Source organism: Macrobrachium nipponense, chromosome 32, assembly GCF_015104395.2.
Source record: "Macrobrachium nipponense isolate FS-2020 chromosome 32, ASM1510439v2, whole genome shotgun sequence".
Lineage (NCBI taxonomy): Eukaryota > Metazoa > Arthropoda > Malacostraca > Decapoda > Palaemonidae > Macrobrachium > Macrobrachium nipponense.
In genome coordinates, this window is record NC_061094.1 from 27,605,059 (window position 1) to 27,629,906 (window position 24,848).

Below are 24,848 nucleotides of genomic sequence, written 5' to 3' on the forward strand. Positions count from 1 at the left end.
AATAGTAAAATGCAAGTTATTTCTCCCTCCTCCTATATTTATTTCTGGACCGTTGCTCTTTGCTATCTTCCTTAACGTCTCCAGTATCTACTTGTGTAGTTCCATACCCACCAGTTTCTGGATTACGAAATCTCTCTTCAAAGTCTCCAGATGATGCATTTACATTTGGCTTTTCATATAATTCAAAATTACTCAAAGGTATATTCTGTGCATGACTTGCATCTGTTGAAAGAAAATACCATTAATATTAAGAAATCTTAACACAAAGAATTGTACTTTTACAAATGACAACAATGGTGTCTATATTACCCTTGTACCTAGTTTACACAGTTGAATTGATCTGAGTTGTTATTTAAAGCAAATCCTCCTGCCAGCTGGGAGGGTTCTCCTTACCATTTTCTGTTGAGGTCACTAGTATTTAGTTCTAGCAGTTCCTTATATAATACAATTCTTCTTGATTTTTAATCAATATTATTAAATTCATGAATACACATTTTAAACTAAATTTACTCTAGAAACATTTGTTTCTGATTACAATAACAAAGCTGCTACCAGACTTCATATACTCTGGTAACTGCAACTTCTATACTTAGATAATTAAGTGACATGAGTCATACAGCTCACTCCCTTCCCTTTACCCTAAGGGTTACTTATGTTTCTTTACCCTCTCTCAGGATAGAAGATATCTTCTCTTCCTGAGGGGAAAGGCATATTTGTTTCTTCTCAGGCTCTAAAGTTATCAGCCCTGCTTCTCACCTTGAAGTCAGGCAGCTGCAATGCATTCTGTGTCAGATCTTGGGAACCCCGGGTGCTTTGCTTCCTGCTGCCAGAGTTGCCACTTCACTAAATTATGTTATGGTCATTGGTACTATGGAGAGGGTTTGGAACACAGTCAGTCCTGTCGGCAGTGTGTTCCTTTCAAGCCTCGGAGCCCCTTCTATGTGCTGGCCTGTGAAGGCTTGTCATACAGGAGTATCAATCATTCAGACGACTTTTCCGATGTGGCTTTGTCTGCTTCTGTGGTCTTGTCTCCCTCTGGTGTTTCGTCTTGCGATGATGTTTGCCTTTAGCGTTGGAAAATCTTGGTGAATTCTTTGCTTTTCTTCATGTCTGTGTACTGGTGAGGCCCTTGGGTTGCTGTAGGAGACAAAGGAAGATCCTATTGTCATCCAAGGCTTTTTCTTTGGTGCTCTCCATCATCAAAAAGTTATGGTTTGTTTCGTGTCATGAGTGTCTCTTCAAGAGCTTACAATCAGACCTCCTGGTACATGATTTCCTCAGATTCAGCGAGTTAGAGAGGTAACCTGAGTCTCTGATATTAGTTCTGGGAATTTCCTGAATTAGTATCTTCTCCCTTGTTTCCTCGGACACTTGAGTAGAGCGAGCAACCAACCTTTATCCTGTTCATTAATTGTTATCTCATCCGAGTTCTTTGATTTTGTCGAAATCCAAGACTCTTAAGGATGCCTCCTACACTCGGTTTTCACCAGAACTCCGATTCATATTTTCTCTCCACTTTGCATGAGAAATTCTGGAGATTCGGGGACGTGTTCCAGCTTTGATGTCCCCCCCCAACCTCTCTCTCTCTCTCTCTCTCTCTCTCGTCTCTCTCTGCTCTCTCTCTCTCTATCTCTCTCTCTCTCTCTCTCTCTCTCTCTCTCTCTCTCTCTCGTAGTAGCCATCTTGCTTGGTGAGACGTACCCGCGTGAAGTCAGATTAATCAACAGATATCACAAGTTTAACATACGACTAGAATTTGAGAAATATCTAGAAGTGTTCGTGAACTATCGGTGATAAGATTAGTGTGAAAATAGTAGGATAAAGCGTCTTCTAAGTTAGTTTAACAAGTGTAATACTGAAATCAGAACAAGATGGCAGTAAGTTCCAACTGCGGGAAGAGGTGGCGTAATTTAGCTTGCTTGGCGGATTCGCAATACGATGAGGTAGCAGGAAGGGAACTGGCATTTCTCATCTATGAAATCAGCAACAGTCCTAACCAAAAAGATACAAAAGCATTCATAGATATATTAGAAGGATATAATCCTTCAAACTGGAACAAATCTAATGAAAATATTTTGAAAATAATTGAAGAAGTTCCAAATAAAATCCAAGTGGTCAAGAGACTCATAAAGAAAATATACATAAACCTACATATTCCGACAAAGAAAATGAATAAGGTGAATCTTGTGAATATCCTAATTGATTGCATTAGGAAAAACGAATGCCAAAAGCATGCAAACTGGTTGTTAAGGTTTGGTTATAGCATAGTCAATCCACAAAACCTAATCAGAAAATGTGCTGCCATGCAACATTCCGACCCATCCACAGTGTGCTGAGGTAATGCAAGATTTGAGAAAAGATACAAGAATTTTTTTGTTCAACATGTCTATCATGGATAGACAATGTTATTAAATCAAGATTGAATGTACAAATAGTTGAGGATGAAGAAGAAGAGGAAGAAGGAAAAAGAAGAGGAAAACGGAAGAGAAGTAAACAAAAATGAAATGACAGAAAAAAAAATAAGGAAAACAAGAACAAGATAAAAGTATGGATGCAGAGATACTCATTGATACTACATATGAGGCAATAAAGCAGCATACCTACGAAGAAATAAATTACGATATGACAACAGAAAAGCAAATCCCGAAGAGGCTCTACCCAGATCTACACAATGACGGGAAAGAGGAAAAAATAGACAAGAAAGACAAAATCTGCAACCTTTTGAAAAGAGGGAATTGCAGATTTGGAGAAAGATGTTACTACAAACATCCTAAGGTATGTCAAAACTATGAAATATATGGTAAATGTGCATACTTAGATGGCTATGGGGATGATTGCAGAGATCTGCATCCAAAAATATGTAAAACCTAAAAGAAGGAAAAGGATGTAAGTTCGACAAAAAATGCAAATATATGCACCCTGTAGCCATGAATCATAATCAAATAAATAACCAACCAAGTAATAAAATCCAAAATAAGAAAGAAACAAATAAAGAGAGAAATCAAGAATATCAGGTAAAAGAGAAAAGCAAACCACCAATGAGATATGCAGAGGTGTCAGCAAAAATTTCAAAGCATCAGCTCCGAAATTCTACTCAAGAGATAATAACTGTATTTATTATGCAAGAGGATATTGCAGAAACGGAGAAAATTGCAGATTCAGACACAAAATGAATAATTATGATGAAGGAAGATCAAATATTATGGAAAAGTTGGATTTTTTAATGTCAGAATTTCTGGAAATGAAAAAAATAACAACATACCAGAACAGGAAAGAGACATGGGAAAATCTTTATTACTACCAATATTAAATGAAGGAGAAAACACGCAAACCATCATAGTGATGAATGCGCAGGGTTTAGTTACGAGTAACTCAAAAAGAAAAATAGAGTACTTGGAAGAACTAACCCAAAATGAAAAGAAAATAGATATAATGAATATAAGTGAAACCTGGTATCCCAAGAGACTGGGAATGATGATCAAATAAAAGGGTTCCAAACTTATAGATCAGATAGAAAAAATAGGAATCAAGGGGGAACCGCAATATATGGGAAAGACAAAAAACAAGGAAAAATATATGAGAAATATAGTAACTCAGAATGTGAACTAATAGCGGTAGAATTTGAATCTGAAAAATTGATGAACATAGTAATATATAGACCTCCTAATACTAAAGAGTTTGACTTAATAATTGAAAAATTGGATGATATATGTAGAAATCACAAGGACTGGGACTATTCTCCTATCTGGTGACTTCAACTTTCCTTTCGTAGAATGGAAAGAACGAATAGGAGACTGTGGTTGTACTTATACATATAAAAAAGAGAGTAATAGTAGTGCAGAAGATAAGAGGCAATTTGAAAAGCTATTAGATATGCTACTAGAATACAACATTCAACAAATAAATCACCTGCCAACAAGAAAGGAAAATACTTTAGACCTAGTATTTGTGAACGAGATGAATTATGTTAAAGAAATAATAGTTTATAATGCGAGTATTTCAGATCATAATGTCATAGAATTAACAGTTCATTCCAAAGCAAGTGAAAATAGAGATAAGCAAGAAATGAAAAAGTGGGAAGGATATGGAAAATACAACTTCTACAGTAAAAATATAAAATGGTCAGAAATTAATGAAGAATTAAACAAAGATTGGGATAACATTTTCGTAAGTGATGACATAAGGGTAAATACGGAGATATTATATAAAATATTGGAGAAAACAGTGGATAAATATATACCGAAGAAGAAAAGTAAACATCATTCATGCATACCAAGAGACAGAAGGATCTTGTTCCAGAAAATCAGAAAGTGGAAAAAAGGTCTTGCAAAAAAAAAAAAAAATGCATGGAAAGTTATAGAAACTAAAAGTTAAGATAGAAAATGCAGAACAAAAGATTATACAATCAAAAGAAAATGAAAAACGGGACTTGGAAGAAAAAACCCTATTAAATATCAAGCAAAACCCCAAACTATTATACTCATATGCGAAGAAGATGAATAAAAGAAGAATAGAAATAGGCCCTCTGAGAATTGAAGGGAGATTAACGAATGAAAAAAAGGAAATTTGCAACATACTGGCAGAACGATATAAGAGAGAATTCACCCTAGAATAGATAATGAAGATAATGATATAGAAGTAAGGGACGAAAATAGTGAATATTTAGCTGACATAGAAATTAATGAAGCTGATATTGTGCAGGCAATTAATGAAATTAAAAATGGAGCTGCTGCAGGGCCGGATGGAGTCCCTGCTATTTTGTTAAAGAAAGTAGTTCATTCTATCGCAAAGCAACTTGCAATATTATTAAGACAAAGTGTAGATACAGGCAAGATTTATGATGAGCACAAATTAGCATATATCACCCCTACTTTCAAAAGTGGATCAAGACTAGAGGCAAGTAATTATAGGCCTGTGAGTCTAACATCACATATTATGAAAGTGTATGAAAGGGTAATGAAGAAAAATATTATGAAACATTTAATAAAAAATAATTTGTTTAATATAGGGACAACACGGTTTTTCGTACCCGGAAAAAGTACACAAAACCCAACTGTTAGTCCACCGTGAGAACATATTCAAAAATATGAAAAGCGGAAATGAAACAGATGTGGTTTATCTAGACTTTGCAAAAGCTTTTGACAAAGTAGACCATAATATATTAGCAAAGAAAATTAGAAAACACAATATCGTAGATAAAGTAGGAAGATGGTTAAAAGAATTTTTACACAACAGAAAACAGATAGTTATTGCAAACGATGAGAAATCGGATGAAACCAAGGTAATATCCGGTGTGCCACAAGGTACGGTGCTAGCTGCAATATTGTTTGTTATTATGATTGAAGACATAGACAGTAATGTTAAGGATTCGGTAGTGAGTAGTTTCGCTGATGACACAAGAATAAGTAGAGAAATTACTTGTGATGAAGATAGGAACGCTCTACAAAGAGACCTTAACAAAGTATATGATTGGGCAGAGGTAAATAGGATGGTATTTAACTCTGATAAATTGAATCAATAAATTATGGAGACAGAGAAGGAAAGCTATATGCATATAGGGGACCTAATAATGAGACAATCACAAATAAGGAAGCAGTTAAAGACCTTGGTGTGATGATGAATAGGAACATGTTATGCAATGATCAAATAGCCATTCTGTTGGCAAAATGTAAAGCAAAAATGGGAATGTTGTTACAGCACTTAACAAGAAAAGCTGAACACATGATTATGCTTTATAAAACATATGTTCGTAGTCCACTTGAATATTGCAATATGATATGGTACCCACACTATCAAAAGGATATTGCACAAATAGAGAGTGTACAAAGGTCCTTTACAGCTAGAATAGAAGAAGTTAAGGACCTAGACTACTGGGAAAGACTACAATCCTTAAAATTATATAGTCTAGAAAGGAGAAGAGAACGCTACATGATAATTCAGGCATGGAAATAGATAGAAGGAATAACAGAAAATATCATGGAACTAAAAATATCAGAAAGAGCAAGCAGAGGTAGATTAATAGTGCCCAAAACTATACCAGGAAAAATAAGGAAAGCACACAGAACATTAATCCACTACGCACCAGCATCGATAATGCAGCGTCTATTCAATGCGTTGCCAGCTCATCTGAGGAATATATCAGGAGTGAGCGTAGATGTGTTTAAGAATAAGCTCGACAAATATCTAAACTGCATCCCAGACCATCCAAGATTGGAAGATGCAAAATATACCGGAAGATGTACTAGCAACTCTCTGGTAGACATTAGAGGCGCCTCACACTGAGGGGGGGACCTGGGCAACCCGAACGAACTGTAAGGTCTGTAAGGTAAGGTCTCTCTCTCTCTCTCTCTCTCTCTCTCTCTCTCTCTCTCTCTCTCTCTACTATGTTCTTCGTTCAGCTTCCACTCAATGGTCATGACTCATCAAGGCTAGGGTGTTGTGCTTCTGCTTCTCTTTCTCCCAGATGTTCTCCCAGATGATGACAGATACGTCATTCGTCATCGGACGTCTGCGTGTGTGTGTCACGTATGTCGTCCATCATCACAGGTCCTTCTACATGACTCTTCATGATCAGAAACATGCCTGTGCAATGACTTTTGGTCATGTAGATAGGTCCGATGAAGTTGCCTTGGTAGCGTCCGACAGGCATACCATATCTAATATGTTCAGGATCAAATCAGTCCTTTATTTGTGTAATGTCCACAAGTGGACCATCAACCTGCCCAACAGTCATTTAGCACATCTGTGCAATGCCTTTCGGCCATAGCAAATGACAGAGGGGAGTTCCCTTGGTAGCGTCTGACGAGTGTTCCACATTATCAACATACAATATTGATCTTCACAACAGTGGGAACCAACAATCTTGGTGTTCACCCAAGAATCCAACCCTTCCCAGGTAGGAAGAATTCTCGTTTCATCGATTATTGACATTTGAATTGTTCTTAAGAGAATACGGACCTAACACTTCGTTGAGATTCAGACCTACTCAACTGGTTAGGTTCTTGAGTCTAGAACTAGAAGGCCTCAAGGCAAAGGAAGGATGAGGAACTACTGCCCTTTTTAACTTAGCCTGGCAAGTGGCTGAGTTCTTAGCCTAGCCTAGCCTAGTTAGTTAAAACCTTCCTTTCCATCTTAGCCTAGCCTAGTTAGTTCAAATCTTCCCTTTCATCTTGGCCTAGCCTAGCCTAGCCTAGCCTAAGTAGGTGAATTCTTAGCCTAGCAAGTGGTTAGATTCTTACCCTGGCCTAGCCTAGCTGGTTTGATCCTAACTTTTCCATCTTAGCCTAGCTTAAGTGACTAAGTTGTTAGGCTACCCTAGCCTAGCATGGCTAGTTCAAACATATCTCTCCATCCTAACCAAACCTAAGTGTAGGAGTTCTTAGCCTAGCCTAGGCTTGGATTAGGTTGTGCTGGGTTCAATTCCTAGCTTAATCTACTTTTAAACATCAAGTAACCATATCAGTAATGTATCTCAATATCCTAGTTGTTCTGCAGGAGTTAAGATCCGTCTTAGCTCTGCACTATGTTAATCAGGAACATCACCATAATGGTTCCTTTGTCAAAGGGGGGAAGGGATGTTCTATATCATACGATGTCTCCTCTGATGAGTAGCATATTGATCATATGTCATCATAGGGGATCACCCCATAGAATGTCTCTTCTGTTGCAAATGCATGTTTCCTTGGCAGCACAAGGACATTTGCCCTGTATAAAGTGCAATTTCCTTAACAATGCACAAGTTGACAATAGGATACTTAGAACGTATCTGCGTTGAGCATATTCTCATGGGACATACCCTTGGGTTATCCTATTGTCTCTGTTGTCTACTTGGAGAAGATCCATGTTAGGCTTCTCTTCATCGTTCAACAGGAAGCCAAGATCGCTACCGAAGCAGCATTATCGAACAAAATCTGGCCGGTAACAAACATAAACATCGGTTCGACAAAACAGTGTTTATATATTATAGTCCACCACTCAACAAAGATGTAAGGCTAATACTTCAGAGGATCTTCGTCAGACGTATACAAGACGAGTCATCTGCTGCAGTGATTGGTGTCATCAAAAGGATTTCTCTCCACTCAGAGTTCCTGTTCAGTAGACAAGATATATTTTTTTTCTTTTCCCCCAGAACAGGAGGTTCTTTCTGTTGATATGGCAAGGAGCTTGTACAGGACTGACTTGTGATTAGTCCACCTGAAAGATGTAGATGTCACTTCGCTCTAAGGATTCTCCATGTGGTTCAAGAGCTTTGAGCAATCTTGTATGCTTAGGAAACCCAGGCCTCCTAATTGGGACCTTACTCTGGTATGTACTAAGTAGTCTCTCTCAAACTCCTTCGAGCCCTTGTGTCAATCTTCTTACAGAAAACTGGCTTTGGAAACATTTTCCTTTTGAACTTGGCTTCCTTGAAAGAGCTAGAGAGCTTCAGGGTCAGGCTTGACATAGATGATTATTTATTTATATCAGTTTAGCAAGTTATTTTATTTTTATTTTTACTTTCTGTATTGGTGAAATGTGGTCGATGTTCAAAGTATGGGAAACATCTTTTGATTTTTTAAAAATGTCTTGATGTATTTTATTTGCGTTTTGACATCATAGGATGTGACATCATAGAAGACAAGATAGCGGCGGAGTGTGATGGAATGATAAACAATAACAGAGCGTGCAGTAGAGGACACACGTAACTGGTGTTTGTAGGGTGGGAGAGCGCTCTCTTCACTGTCTTATAGGAGTTTGTGGGCATTGTTCAAAGTCTTAAGCTGGAGTATACTGGGACCAAAGAACATGAACAGGTGGGTAAATTGCATGTGTCACAAAGGAAAGATTAGCCTAGGAAAATATTCACACTGGTAGCATAGCGTGGTCGATTAAAGATGGTCAGATCAGATAAGTGAACAAAGGGAGATAAGATGGAGAAGGGATTGCTCAAGATTTAGCTAGATACAAGACGAGTTCAAAGGATGGAGAGGACAAGTAAAAGATTGGCTAGGGTGTGTGGAGAAGAAGAAAAATATCTTGGGATAGAGATAAGAATAAGCTTAAAAGGGAAAGTCCTAGAAGTAGCAGAAGGAATAGATAGAAATGAACTTAACCCTCTTACGCCTAAGCCCTAAAAACCAAAACGTCTCCCGTATGCCGAGGCGGGTTTGGAGTGAGCGCAGAAGCGGAAAAATTTTTTTTTCAAAAAATCACAGCATGCTTAGTTTTCAAGATTAATAGTTCATTTTTGGCTTTTTTTTCATTGCCTGATGTTTAGTATGCAAACATCAGAAATGAAAAATAATATCATTTATCATATATAAATAATGCGATATATGGTAGCGACAAAAAAAAAAAAAAATCATACATAATTGTATTCAAATCGAGCTGTGCAAAAAACGGTTAAAGCTAACGGGTTGCTTTTATTTTTGTTGTATTGTACACTAAATTGCAATTATTTTGATATGTAACACATTGTAAAACAATCAAAGCAACACAGAAAAAATATTATCACAAAATGATGCATGAATTCATAATGCTCGGACGTAAAAATTTTTTTTTTTAAATTCACCATAAATCTAACTATTGTTCTAGAGTCTTTCAATTTGTTTCAAAATGAAGAGATATGATTGAATATTACGATACTGTAAGAGTTTTAGCTTAGAATTGCTGTTTTAGACCATTTCGGACGAGTTAAAGTTGACCAAATGTCGAAATTTTTATATACATTTATTTATATGCAAATATTGCAAAAAATGAGAAAAGCTACAACCTTCAAATATTTTTGTTTGTATTCTTCATGAATGTGCGCACATTTTTATATATGAAACTATAAAACGCCTAATATGAAAAGGAGCAAATATTAGGAGAATGAGACGTATGCATTTCGGAGATTTGCGGCCGCGAATCGTCGCATGGAGGGAAAGAAAGTTTTTTTTTAAATTCACCATAAATCTAAATATTGTGCTAGAAACTTCCAATTTGTTTCAAAATGAAGATAAATGACTGAATATTACTAGATTGTAAGAGTTTTAGCTTACAATTGCGTTTTTCGACTATTTCGGTAGAGTCAAAGTTGACTGAACGTGGTTTTTTTTCTATTTATCGTGATTTATATGCAAATATTTCAAAAAAAAAGAAAAGCTACAACCTTCAATCATTTTTGGGTTAGTGATTCTAAATGAAATGCGCACATTTTCATAAATAAAACTTGTAACGGCTAATTTTAAATGGTGCAAACATTTCGACAATCGAGCGAAAAAATGTCTGATTTTTTTCGGAAGAGTTACCGCGCGACCGTACGGAAAATGTTTTTTTTTTTTTTAATAAATTCACCATAAATCGAAATATTGTGCTAGAGAATTCCAATTCATTTCAAAATGAAGGTAAATGATTGAATATTACTAGAATATAAGAGTTGTAGCTTACAATTGCGTTTTTCGACCATTTCGGTAGAGTCAAAGTTGACCGAAGGTTGAAATTTTGGCACTTATCGTTATTTATATGAAAATATTTCAAAACTGATAAAAGCTACAACCATGGATTGTTTTTTAGTTGTATTGTGCATGAAATTGCACACATTTCCATATATAAAATTTTATGTAATGGCAAATTTAAAATGGTGCAAACATTAGGACAATCGCACGAAAAAATTTATCGGAAGAGTTGCCGCGCGGACGTAAGGAAAAAGTTTTTTCATAAATTCACCATAAATCGAAATATTGTGCTAGAGACGTCCAATTTGTTGCAAAATTAAGGCAATTGATTGAATATTACTAGACTGTAAGAGTCTTAGCTTACAATTACGTTTTTTGACCATTTCGGTAGTCAAAGTTGACTGAAGGTTTGAAATTTTGGCACTTATCGTTATTTATATAAAACTATTTCAAAACTGATAAAAGCTACAATCATGATTATTTTTTTGTTGTATTCTACATGAAATTGCACACATTTTCATATATAATACTTCATGTAACGGATAATTTAAAACGGTGCAAAAATTATGTCAACGTGACGAAATAATTTCTGAGATGTGTCACTGATACTTTTTAGTGCGATAAGAAAGAAATTTGCGCTTGCGCGTCTGCGTAACGATTGTAAACAAAACAACGCCTTGATCCGTGAACTCCCAGCATCCCCCAAGGCGCGTGATTCAAAAGTTTTCGGCTGGTAGGCCTATAAGTATTTTTCCGCGAATTAAAAAAAATAAAAACTTTTTTTGAGTCGACGTATAATACGTCCTATCGGCATACGGGAGACATTTTGACTCGACGTTTAATACGTCCAATCGGCGCAAGAGGGTTAAGGGTACAGAGGGTTCAAAGATAATCCTATACAACCTAGATGAAGTTTATCTAAAAGACACACTAATGGAGAGTTACAGTGAAATGAAAAACTTTCAAAATAGGAAGGGAATCTGGTGAAAAGATAAGACTTTTTAATTATGTGAAAAAGGCAGAATCAGAGTGTAACAGAGCAATGGGGAAAAGCATGCTTGAAGGAGAAGCTAAGGGTTTTCATGTATTGGAACAAGCAAATCTCACAGAAAAAAAAAAATGGTATTAGCAGCTTACAGTCAAGTAAAGTTAGAATATAAAAGTGCCACAAATAATGAAAAGAATATTTGAGGGATTAGGGAATAGAGGAATGGGAATGGTGGGGTCGGAAGGCAATGCGAATTCTGGGAGAGAGAGGGAAAACCAGAGATATGAGGGAAAATGGAACCGAAGTAGGTGTGGAAGAAATCCTATAAACAAAGAAAGGAAAGTAACATTATGTGCAATATGCATATCAGAATGGCATTGGGCTAGGGATTGTCCTCAGAATTTTCAAAATATGAAGGAAACAGAAATAAAACAAGTAGAAAATAAGCAGAAGACAGAAACTGGGACTGAGGAAGTTTATGTAGAAGTTAGTAATATAGAGGAAGAGCCTTGGCAAGTGGTTGATGTAATTTTAGACAGGATGTAAATTGACAGTTTGTGAGGAATTGTGACTAGCATGCATTGTCATGGGTAAGGAAACCATGAGCAAAATGGGTATGACCATAAATATGAAATAAAATTGTGCTATAATAGAAGTATATTTGGGGAAGTGAAGGTAAAGTTAAGACGACAAACAGGTCATTTAAGATTACCAATAAAGAGTAGGAAGTTAGAAGAATTATTACTGGAGGGTTGGAAGGGAAAGAATCTGAAGGAAATTAAAGGCACAATGATGAAATTACATCCACAGTTTGGTCATGGAAGTGGAGATAAAATATGGAAGCTAACAGAGGAAGCATAATGGAGTGATGGTTTGATCGGGAAAGAAAAGGAGGAAATAAAAAATTTACTAACGGACTTGATTGGAAATTGCGATGTATGTAAAAGATACAAAAGAAACCCAGCTAAACCAGTAGTAGGATTTTCTTCGAATACAAATTTTAATGAAGTTGTAGAAATGGATGTGGGTGAGACAGAAGAGAGAAAGTCCTCGGTAATGGTAGATATGGCAACGAGGTATTGTCAGGCATCAGGCTTTATGGATAAAAGATAAGAAACCAGAAACTACAAAAAAGACAACTTTTTGATGGTTGGTTTGCTATAGTATTTGGATTGCCTTCCAAAATATTGTCAGACAAAGGGGGAGAATTTCAAAACGAAAAAGTAAGTAGGATGGCAGAAAGATGGAATACTAAAGTATTTGCCACAGCATTGGAATCTCCATGGAGCAACAAATTATGTGAAAAGACAGTAAGTATAATAAAAATAAAGTTTAAGAAAGATGATGGAGGATGAGAAAGTGGATTTGTCCAAAGCATTACGATGGGTAGTGAGTAAGAAATGCTTAATAAAAAAATGGAGGTTTCTCTCCTAACCAATTAGTATTTTGAAAAAAAACCTTCCTTGCCTAATCTAATAGGAGAAGAGAATTCAAGTCCCACAAGCAGAGAGAAAGGTATGAAAGACAGTATGGTAGTGTAAGGGACACACTGAATGCAATGCATAAGGCCATAAAAGTGTTGTCAAAAAAGGGATTTTGACAAAGGAAAAATCTATTTCTGGGGGGAAGACCTGTGTCGCCCAGTGAAATGTTCCTATAGCACTCATTTCTAGGTATAAATAAATGCTAAAAATACCAGAGAAAAAGCCATATGGAATGCTGGAGTTACTACCCCCAGCTCGCTCACCCTTATAGGGTATCGGTATAGCACAGGGGCAAGTGGAAGCCACTACCACAGATACTTTTGCCAAATAGAAGTCTCCTCTCTCACAATCCCCCTCTAGAGAGGTGCCGTTACAAAGGCTACCTTCCGCTCACTACTACTACCTCTGCCACAAACCCTCATTCCTGAAATACGCACCCAAGCTTGGGCCAGCTAAAGGGTGGGGAAAGGAAAAAAAGAGAGGGATGGGTTCACTGGGCGACACAGGTCTTCCCCCAGAAATAGATTTTTCCTTTGTCAAAATCTCTTTTCTGGGCTCGAACTGTGTCGGCCGGTGAAATAGTAACAGAGAATTGGCCATAGAAGCTTGGAAAAACGTAAAAAAAAAAATTTCTGAAAGGAAAATAAAATTTTCTTAAAATTATTGTTTTAATAACCAAGGCAAGGATAACAAATTACAAATGGTAAAAAGCACCTAATATGACCAAATCAGTACTATCATGGGAAATTGCAACAGGTAATGCACAAAAAGCCAATATAATAATGAACTATGTACATGTACAGGAGTGGGTTGATGAGCAATCCAGTCCGGAACAAAAGGCAGAAAGGCAGGGATTACAAGTGAGGCAGGTAGGTGAGAGCGAGTACCAAAAGGTAATTAACCCTCTTACGCCGAAGCCCTAAAAATCAAAACTTCTCCTGTATGCCGGCGCCGGTTTGGAGTGAGCGCGGAACCGGAAAAAATAATTTTTTCAAAAAATCACAGCGCGCTTAGTTTTGAAGATTATGAGTTCATTTTTGGCTAATTTTTTTTTCATTGCCTGAAGTTTAGTATGCAATCATCAGAAATGAAAAATAATATCATTATCATATGTAAATAATGCGATATATGGTAGCGAAAAAAAAAATTCATAGATAATTGTATTCAAATCACGCTGTGCAAAAAACGGTCAAAGCTAACGAGTTACTTTTTTTACGTTGTATTGTATACTAAATTGCAATCCTTTTGATATATAATACATAGTAAAACAATAAAAGCAACACCGGAAAAATATTATCACAAAATGATGTACGAATTCGTAACGCGCAGACGTAAAAAAATGTTATTTTCAAAAATTCACTGTAATTCTAAATAATGTTCTAGAAACTTCCAATTTGTTTCAAAATTAAGACAAATGATTGAATATTACGATACTGTAAGAGTTTTAGATTAGAATTGCAGATTTCGACCATTTCGGACGAGTTAAATTTGACCGAATGTCGAAATTTTAATATATAAATTTTTTTATATGCACATATTTCAAAGATGGAAAAAGCTACAACCTTCAATTATTTTTTATTGTATTCTTCATGAATTTGCGCACATTTTGATATATGAAACTCTATAAATAGGCTAATATGAAAAGGAGCAAATATTAGGATAATGCGATGTACGTATTTCGGAGACTTGCAGCCGCGAATCGGCGCACGGAGTGAAGGTAAATATATTTTTCAAAAATTCACCATAAATCACAATATTGTTTTAGAGACTTCAAATTTGTTTCAAAATGAAGAAAAATGACGGAATATTACTAGGCCGTAAGAGTTTTAATTTACAATTGCGTTTTTCAACTATTTCGGTAGAGTCAAATTTGACCGAACGTGGTTTTTTTTCTATTTATCGTGATTTATATGCAAATATTTCGAAAAAAGAGAAAAGCTACAACCTTCAATCATTTTTAGTTGTATTCTACATGAAATTGCGCACATTTTCATATATAAAACTTTATGTAACAGCTAATTTTAAATGGTGCAAACATTTCGACAATCGCACAAAAAAATTCTGATTTTTTCGGAAGTTACCGCGCTAACGTAATGTTTTTTTTTTCATAAATTCACCATAAATCGAAATATTGTGCTAGAGACTTCCAAGTCGTTGCAAAATGAAGGTAAATGATTGAATATTACTAGAATATAAGAGTTTTAGCTTACAATTGCGTTTTTCGACCATTTCGGTAGAGTCAAAGTTGACCGAAAGTTTAAATTTTTGCACAACGTTATTTATATGAAAATATTTCAAAACTGATAAAAGCTACAACCATGGGTTGTTTTTTTTTGTATTGTGCATGAAATTGCGCACATTTCCATATATAAAACTTTATGTAACGGCAAATTTAAAAGGGTGCAAACATTAGGACAATCACACAAAAAAATTTATCGGAAGAGTTATCGCACGAACGTAAGGAAAAAGTTTGTTCATAAATTCACCATAAATCGAAATATTGTGCTAGAGACGTCCAATTTGTTGCAAAATGAAGGCAAATGATTGAATATTACTATAATATAAGAATTTAAGCTTACAATTGCGTTTCTCGACCATTTCTGTAGAGTCAAAGTTGACCGAAGGTTGAAATTTTTGCACTTATCGTTATTTATATGAAAATATTTCAAAACTGATAAAAGCTACAATCATGAGTATTTTTTTGTTGTATTTTACATGAAATTGCGCACATTTTCATATATAATACTTCATGTAAAGGATAATTTAAAATGGTGCAAAAATTATGTCAAAGTGACGAAATAATTTCCGAGATGTGTCACCGATACTTTTTAGTGCGATAAGAAAGAAATTCGCGCTTGCGCGCCTGCGTAGCGATTGTAAACAAAACAACGCCTTGATCCGTGAACTCCCAGCATCCCCCAAGGCGCGTGATACAAAAGTTTTTGGCTGGTAGGCCTATAAGTATTTTTCCGCGAATTTTTAAAAAAACTTTTTTGAGCCGACGTATGATACGTCCAATCGGCATACGGGAGACATTTTGACTCGACGTTTAATACGTCCAATCGGCGTAAGAGGGTTAATAGCAAAATAATAAAATTCAGATTTAGGGTTACGTAACTAGGCCGTATCAGGGGAGACAATGTTCCCTACAGCCACTGCCGGATATTTAAGGGCCTCTAGAGTTTTCAGATAGTGGCGTTTAAATACTGTCAGGGATTTCCAACCCGTATATTTTTTAAGGTCCTCAAAGTTCATATGATGAAAATAATTAACCGAGGTAGCCACTGCCCGGATATCATGGACATGAGGGACTGAGTTCGGATTGGCTTGTTTAATAAAATAAAGAATTTATTGTCTGATGGCCTTCAAGGAAATGGTTCCACCCTTTTCTCTAATAAGAAGAGGACCTGAAGACCTTTTAGAAGTTCTGCCCAGATAAGATTTTAATGTAATAATAGGACATAATGATGGGTCCTGTGGAAGAGGGACAATCTTCCATGGGGACCACCTGTTTTGTGGGTCTTCATTCTTTGCTAAGAATTTCCGATCGGATAAAGCAGAACTTCTCCTGACAGGAGGAAATCAATATGATTTGGTTCTCTAGAGAAAGCCAACAGTTCAGATATTCTGGCGCCTGAGGCCAGACTCATTAAAAATAATGTTTTCCTGAGAAGGGTTATATATGAGCATGATTCGTTATCCATATCTGAAGCCAACCTGAGTACGTCATTTAAAAACCAGGAGACCGTGTGAGGGCGGACTACGGTCTCAGCGAGCACATGCTCTAGGGATAGACAAGAAGTTCGAATCTGTTAAATCAATATTAAAGCCAAACTGAAATATATTCCTCAAGGCAGATTTAGTCGTAGTAATGATACTAGCAGCTAGGCCTTTTTTAAACAGAGTTCTAAAAAATGAAATTGTCAGATTCGTAGTCATCTTCTGGATATCTGATTCTTTTAGAAAGATGGCCAGCTTCCTTACTGCTGAATCATATTGCCTGAGTGTTGATTCTCTTTTGTCTGAGTCCACAAACAGGGTGTTTAGAGGGTCAATACTAGCATTCTTCTGTGCCACAAACTTCATGAAGTCCATAAAGTTAGGGCATTAAGAATTCTTGAGGAAGCTGACACAGTCCGAGTTTGTACTATTTGAGTCAGTTTTGGGTTGGGAATCCATCTGGGACGGAGTTTCAACTCTAGTAGAAGAGGAAACCAATTGCTCTTCGGCCAGTTGGGTGCTATCAATGCTATCTGTCCTCTGAAAGATCTGAGTTTGTGTAGAATTTTCAGCAAGAGGTTTATTGACAGAAATAGGTAAATCTTCTGCCAATTGTTCCAGTCTATGGACATCGCATCTGTGGCGTGAGACAGAGGATCCAGATTGGGAGCCACATAATACGGAAGTTTGTGATTGGACTCCGTGGCGAACAGGTCTACCCGGAGGCCCGGGATTCGTTGGCAAATCCAATGGAATGATTTTGTGTCCATGGACCACTCCTGACTCCAGCGGAGTTGTTCTGGATAGTGAGTCCGCAATGACATTCCGTACTCCTGCCAAGTGAGTAGCTGACAGGTGCCAATGATGTTTCATTGCCAACGAAAAAATTGCAATCATCACATGATTTATTCAGCTCGACTTGGAGCCTCCTCTGTTTATGCAATAAACTATCACTGCGCTGTCCGAGACTAGTCTGATACGAATGTTCATGGCTGGAGCTAGTCGTTTCAAAGTCAGAAAAATGGCCAATGCTCTAGTGCATTGATGTGGAACTGGCGGAATGTTGTCGACCATGTTTCTTGAACCTTCTTGTACCGAGAGTAGCCCCCCCATCCGCTCAGAGAGGCGTCCGTGTGGACTATCAGAGACGGCCGGGGAAATTGTAGTGGCATGATTTGGAAAAGACTCCAGACTTCCGTCCATGGGCGGAGTCTTTTCCTTAATATTGGCGGAATCAAGGAGATTTTGTCTCTGAACTTGTTGTTGGCTCTTTTCCGCCAAAACCCGATTGATATCCTTCAGTCTGGCTTTCAACAGAACGTCTGTTATTGAAGCAAACTGAAGTGAAGCACTTCTTTGGCGGAAGAGATAGTTTGTGTGTTGGTTAGGTCCCATTGAATTCCCAACCATTGAAAGCGAGACACTGGAACGAGACAGGACTTTTCCTTGTTTATCTGGAAACCCAGGTAGTCTAGGAATTTTATTACTTTGGCTGTTGCCTTGCGACATTCCTTGTCGTTGGTTGCCCAAATGAGCCAGTCGTCTAGGTAAGCTACTAACATCACCCCCTGAGCTCCTAGTTCCTGTACTACTGTCTCTCCTAGTTTGGTGAATATTCTGGGCGCTATGTTGAGCCCGAATGGCATGACTCTGAACGAGTAGCCTGTTTTCCTAGTTTGAAGCCTAGGTATGGAGAGAAGTTTCTTGCTATCGGTACATGATAGTAAGCGTCTGTAAGATCGATAGAGGTGGTGACGACCCCACGGGGAAGTGAGGTCCGCACCTGCGAGACGGTTAGCATGCGGAACTTGTCACATTGAATGTATGAGTTGAGACGGGACAAGTCCAGAATCACTCTTCGTTTGTCCGAGTCCTTCTTCGGTACACTGAACAAACGTCCTTGAAATTTCAGGTGACTGACTTTCTTTATTGCCTTCTTTTGAATAAGGTCTTTGGCATAGTCTAGAAGGTCTGTCATTGGAATCTGATGGAAACTGACTGGTGGAGGAGGCCCTTTCTTCCATCTCCACCCCAGACCTTTCGATGCAATACTGTGGGCCCACGTACTGAAGGTCCAATTGTCCCGGGAGAGGTACAGTCTCCCGCCTACCTGCAGAGACTCATTGACTGGTTGAGGTCTTACTTCCTCTGCTCTGCTACCCCTTGCGAGCCTATTATAGCCTCGAAACGCCCCGTGTTTCAAAGGAGGCGTTGAAGACTGGGGAAGTCAGAAGGGCAGCCGAACTTGAAGGCTGTTGAGTCGGTTGACTCTGCAGCAGAAGAAACTGCTGTTGTGGTTGTGCCTTAGATGTCGAAGGCTTGCTCATCTGGGGGACAGGAACTGCCTGTACCGCACACTTGAGACCGAGAGGTCTGGAAAGGCTGATACTTCCTAGGCCTCTTCCTACTTTGGGGATTGTGGTTCGGGGGTCTCGAACTTCCTTTTGAAGGGAAGTTCCCAGCGGACACAAAGGTTCTGGTTAGCCCTAGCCACCTCGCTGAGGACGCTGTTAACCACGTCCTCAGGAAAGAGGTTGGCCCCCAGATCGATGCCTTTATGAGCTTGTTAGGCTCATGCCTGATGGAGGCATTAGAAAAGACATGCTTCCTGCAGGCTCGTCTAGCCACTATAAAATCATACAGGTCCGACTGAAAAGCCTGCAGCAGCGACTTCGTCAGGACCCAGAATAGAGGTTCCTCTGCAAAGACAGCTGCTGTCAACTCTGCAGTGGTCACTGAGTTAATTGACCTGCTCAGTCTACATTTTGCTTCGAATTCCGCCTCAATCATGGTATCCGGAATTCTCGGCAAACGTTCACTGAATTGTGTGGAGGCACACTCCGTATCGAGTTTGCCCACCGTGAACTTTGCCGGAGCGCCAGCCCAACACTCCAGATCTCCAGGAAAGAGCAAAGAGGTAGCCTACATCTCTTTCAGCTGAGGCATGGGTTTGTCCTCCATTCCGGCATGCAGTGTCAATTCTGCAATCTTTGATGTGCAAGGAGTCGGGACACTATCCGGCGCTACGAACATGGTATAGCAACCTTTGTGGGGCGTCAACTTGGTGTTGACGCACTCCCATTCCGTAAGGGTGCGGACCCATGCCGACTGAGCCTGATCTCTTGGGTAGATAACTGTCTCTTTCGGGATCTTGTCTACCCTGACCAACGCTTCCTCGGCTAGTCTAGCGTAGCCCGGGAAGGGGAATTGTAGGCCCGGCGGGAAGAACTCATAGTCTTCCACGGGTCGGGTTCCGCAACCCTCAATTGTAAGCTTGCCCTCCGAAAACGGAGCATGTAGAGCCAACCGCCATGGGTTGCTATTCTCGAATGGTAGGAGCTTGGATGTGTCCGGCACCGCAAAGGACTGCGGTGTGCTTCCGGACTGGAGAAATCCGGTCACCAATTTCTCCCGGGCTTGTAATCTTTGGGTCAGAGACATGATCGGACTGTCCGGATGTCTCTAGACCCGAGGCGAGTTGAGTGGACATCGATTGAAGTCTCAAGTCCACTACTTCACTCATCTTCTGCATGAGAAGAGTGGCGAAAGCCTCCTGGTCGAAGCCGGACTCTGTCAGTCTGGCTTTAGAAGACTTAGCTCTCGACCCCTTGGATGGGGGAGTAGCTTTGGCCGAGGAAGTCGAAGGCTTGGGGGCCAATGACGACTGGTGGAGCTGCCAGGGAAGGAGTTGGGCTAAAGGAGAGAACCCTAGCCCACAACTACCTGCCTCGCTACCTCTCTACCTTCCTCCTGGTCCTCAATGGCCATGGGCTCCCGGTGCAGGCTGATGGCCACCACCTCCTCCGTCATGTCATCGCACAAGCCCTCTTGATCCTCCAGGGGGCTTGGGTCTCTTGGCAGATACACTCTATGATGGGAGCCGCTACTTCCGCCGGTACTGCTGCCAAAACCTTGGCGTTCGGGTAGAGGAGGGAGCACATCTGCTCCGACAGCATGTAAGGTTGGCCGGCTCCCACTTTCCTTCCAAACCTCCCTACCCAGGCCTTAAGGGTCGACATCGAGGAGGCCTTGAGCGTCAGATCAACCTCTAAGAGATAATCAAATCAGGTTCCCCTGTGTCGGGGACTTTTCCTCGATATCCAGTTTGACTATTCGCAACCGATATGTGTTCAGGGACTTTTCCTCGATATCCAGTTTGACTAATCGCAACTGATATGTGTAACACAGAATTCTGAGTAACAATGAGGCGAGGATGCTACCTACCGACTCATCTGTTACGATCCTAAGAAGGCCGTAACACACCATGCAGGCTTCCAAGTCCCAGACCACGCATCCCTCCAGGTGGATGGCGCAGTTGGCATGAGACCGGCAGACCTCATGCCCATACGCTTTAAACAGGACGGCTGGGCACCCCACCTCCTGGCAGTGACCCATCTGTAAGTTGGAAAGATACACGAGTATCGTCAAATAATGCCGCCGGAGTTGATTCCGGCGGTATGAGTACACTTAAACTAAATACATAACCAGCTAAAGGTACTATCGACTATAATCTTCAACTTATTTATTATTAATAAAGCTCTGGATGTCTCCGCCTGCTCCGAAATCCATACTTGGGTATCGCCAAAGCTATAACCGGCGGAGTGGGCCTGATACGAGCAGAACAGGGAAACAAGGCAAAACCTAAGCCTGAGTTTGATCGCACCGGAGTAGAGTAGCAATACCCAACCAATTGGAGGCGCAATCTCTAAGCCCAGTTCCACCCCCACCGGAATGGGCAGCAGCGATAACATAAGCGGAAAACAGAGCGGCGGGAACAATGGTATGTAGAACTCCAGTGTATACATCCTGGCACATGTGATGGTAGACCACACTTGGCCGGAGTAAACACAGGCCCGGAGACATACCAACAGAAGCTACATTATAAATTTTCTTAATATTAAACTCTGAATGTCTCCGCCTACTCCGGAATCCATAATCTCGTTATCACAATACATAGCTATAACCGGTGGAGTTGGCTTGATATGAGCAGAACAGGGAAAATAGGTAAAAACCTAAGTCTGAGTCTGATCGCACCGGAGAAGAGTAGCACTTCCAAGTCAATTAGAAACGCATCTCTAAGCCTAGTTCCACCCCCACTAGAGTGGGGAAGTAGCGATAACACTAGAGAAGTACGGAAAACAGAGCGGCGGAACAGCGGTACGTAAATTCCGGCATATAAATCCTGGCGGGTGTGATGGTAGACCAACCTCCACCAGAAAAAAACACAGACCCGGAGACATACGAACAGAGATTACATAATCTACAATCCCGCAATCTCCTCCGACTAATCCCCAGGACCGTGCTCTACGCTCTAGCTGTAGTTCATCGGTAGGATTACTTGGACAGCGAGCTAACAAAGCAGCGCCGGAACGAGTCCGGGACGGTGGAGGGGGGGGTGTCTGGAGGAGAGTGGAGGAGCTTAAAGGTGAGAGAAGTAGACTGGAACCTAATACAGGCGGTCCCCGGGTTACGACGGTTCCGGCTTACGACGTTCCGAGGTTACGACGCTTTTTCTTAAATATTCAATGGAAAAATCCGTCCATGGGGTTACGAACGCTTGTTCCGAGTTACGACGCTGACGCTTCCGACGCTCCGAGTTAACGACGCTTTATTTAAAAAACGCATACTATGATAAAAATCCTTTATAGTTTAGCACAGTATATTAATAAAAATAAGTTTCTGGTTAGATTACAACAAAAATTTTGAGATTATGATGATTTTCGACACTTTTTATGTTGTATTTTTCTATGTTTTTTAGTGACGCCTCATATGCGGAACTAGTTTCCGAGCGAATGAATACATACTAGTTTACATATAACAGTCCAAAAGCGCAAATAATGAAAAAATCATTGCTTGTTTCCAGTAATAATACAAACGAAGTTTCTGGTTAGATTACAACGCAAATTCCAAGTATCCAAAGAGAGACATTATCCAGTAATTTGATCAGAGAGAGAGAGAGAGAGGAGAGAGGGAGAGATGGATGAGAGAGACGAGAGAGAGAGAGAGGAGGAGGAGAGAGAGAGAAGAGAGTGTCTTCCGACGCTCCGAGTTAAGGACAGAGAAGTGTTTCGTTTCGTTAAACGGCCTCTGACTCATGCCAGTAAATGTTTTGTTGATACTAATAATATAAGCCTATTTAAAGATACGTTTACTTTAATTAGTCTATATGATACGTAAATAGTAATCAACTGTTCTTGTAGCCCTCAATATTTGGCAAAATCGAAGTATCCAAAGAGAGACATTATCCAGTACGTAATTGATCAGAGTGAGAGAGAGAGAGAGAGAGAGAGAGAGAGAGAGAGCGGGAGAGAGACGAGAGAGAGAGAGAGAGAGACGAGAGAGAGAGAGAGAGAGGCGAGAGAGAGAGAGAGAGGAGGAGAAGAGGAGGACTTTTTGGCAACAATGGTCTCGGGGGTTTTTATAGCTCCTTCTGCTTGATGATCGTGGATATTGTAGAAGGATTTCGACCATACTCGTTTGCCCAAAATCGACGATACGAACGCCACGTTCATGCTTTGCTATAATTTCATGTTTTGCTTCCATCGAAATCATTTTCTTGGGTTTTTTTCTTATCACCTGCTTTGTCTTTAGCTTTGAGACCCATGGTTAATAATAAAATAGACAAAATAACACGAAAAATAGGCGCAAATACAACGAACTAAACAACGACGTGTTAACATGCAGCACCAACAAACAAACAGACTGAACGCCATTTATCGGTCGCCTATACAACTAACACTCATCGCAAAATCGTATCTCAAAATATTTCGTTGTATATCAAAGCTTGTATTTTCGCAAATTTTCTGTTATATCTCAAAACATTCGTATATTAGGGCAATCGTATGTCAAGTTTCCAATGTAATTTGATCAGAGAGAGAGAGAGAGAGAGGAGAGAGAGAGAGAGAGAGAGATGAGAGAGAGAGAGAGAGAGAGAGAGAGAGAGAGACGCTTTGGCAACAATGGTCTCGGGATTGAGTAACGTTTATTTTCTGAACAGGATTAAGGACAGAGAAGTGTTCGTTTCATTAAACGGCCTCTGACTCATGGCAGGAAATGTTTTGTTGATACTAATATATAAGCCTATTTAAAGATACATTTACTTTAATTAGTCTATATGATACGTAAATAGTAATCAGCTGTTCTTGTAGCCCTCAAGATTTTGCAAAATCACTCCAGGTTGTACATAAAACTTCAAGAATGTAGTGTCACCAGAGGATTACAATAGTTTTTACCTTCAAGAACCAGCATTCTTTTATGAAAATAACTCCAGGTTGTACATAAAACTACAGGAAACGACATGTAGTGTAACCAAAGGATTACAAGTAAGGTTTTTATAACTTTTTATTAGTTTAAGACATATTTCCAAGCGTCGTTCCGGCTTACGACGATTTTCGGCTTACGACGCGTCTCAAGAACGGAACCCCCGTCGTAACCCGGGGACTGCCTGTATATTCTTTTGAATATATTAGAATGGTATTTTGCCTTTGGGGTGTCCGTGCATCAGCTGAATGGTACTGAAAAAGCCACTGTTGTCAATAGCAATGTCCTTAAAGAATGATTCCTTCCAAATTAGTGTTGTTACACAGTGTAGTCATTTTAGTCTCTGGCCAAGACATGGACAGGTTGTTTATTTCTTATCTCTAACTTGTTAAAGGGGACAGTCACTAAAGAGAATTGTGAATTAATAAAATGCATAGGATGCAAGGGAAGCAGCTTCAAGTTAGCAGAAGCAGGGGAGCAGCTTCAAGTTAGCAGAAGCCCAGGGCAGTCAAACTTTCATTCTAAGGCACTGGGAACTCCTTGGTTGTGCTAATATGGTGAGCTTGGGGGGAGGGAGTTCCTACTGGTGTGTCCCACATTAGTGTAATGGCTAGCTCTCTCTCTCTCTCTCTCTCTCTCTCTCTCTCTCTCTCTCTCTCTCTCTCTCTCTCTCTCTCTCTCTCTCTCTCTCTCTCTCTCGTATTTGATGTTGGTTGATTTTCTATGCCCTCCGCTCCTTCTTTGTGGTTACATGAAGAATCGCACCACTCTTCGTTGTCTCTGTGAGACAGCATGGGAAGTTCAATTTCATTTACAGTATTTATCTCTGGCTTTTCCTTCGGGATATGCAGGCTTCAAGAAAGTGCATGCACTGATGGTCTGGTGACATGCTGATTATTTCCATGGCCTGTCTAGTCTTCTTCAGTTTTGATGACTGTACTAATTATTAAATATGGTAGCTTCCTTTAGGTGATATGAGAG

General features: G+C 39.5%; 1 protein-coding gene across 1 annotated transcript in view; it reads right to left on the bottom strand.

Moving 5' to 3' along the window:
* LOC135207289 (activating signal cointegrator 1 complex subunit 3-like) overlaps positions 1–24,848 on the bottom strand; it is a 669,776-nt gene that overhangs the window by 1,349 nt on the left and 643,579 nt on the right. Inside the window, 1 exon segment of the mRNA XM_064238959.1 lies at positions 1–222. Coding sequence (XP_064095029.1) covers positions 17–222 — 206 coding nt within the window. The 3' untranslated portion in view covers positions 1–16.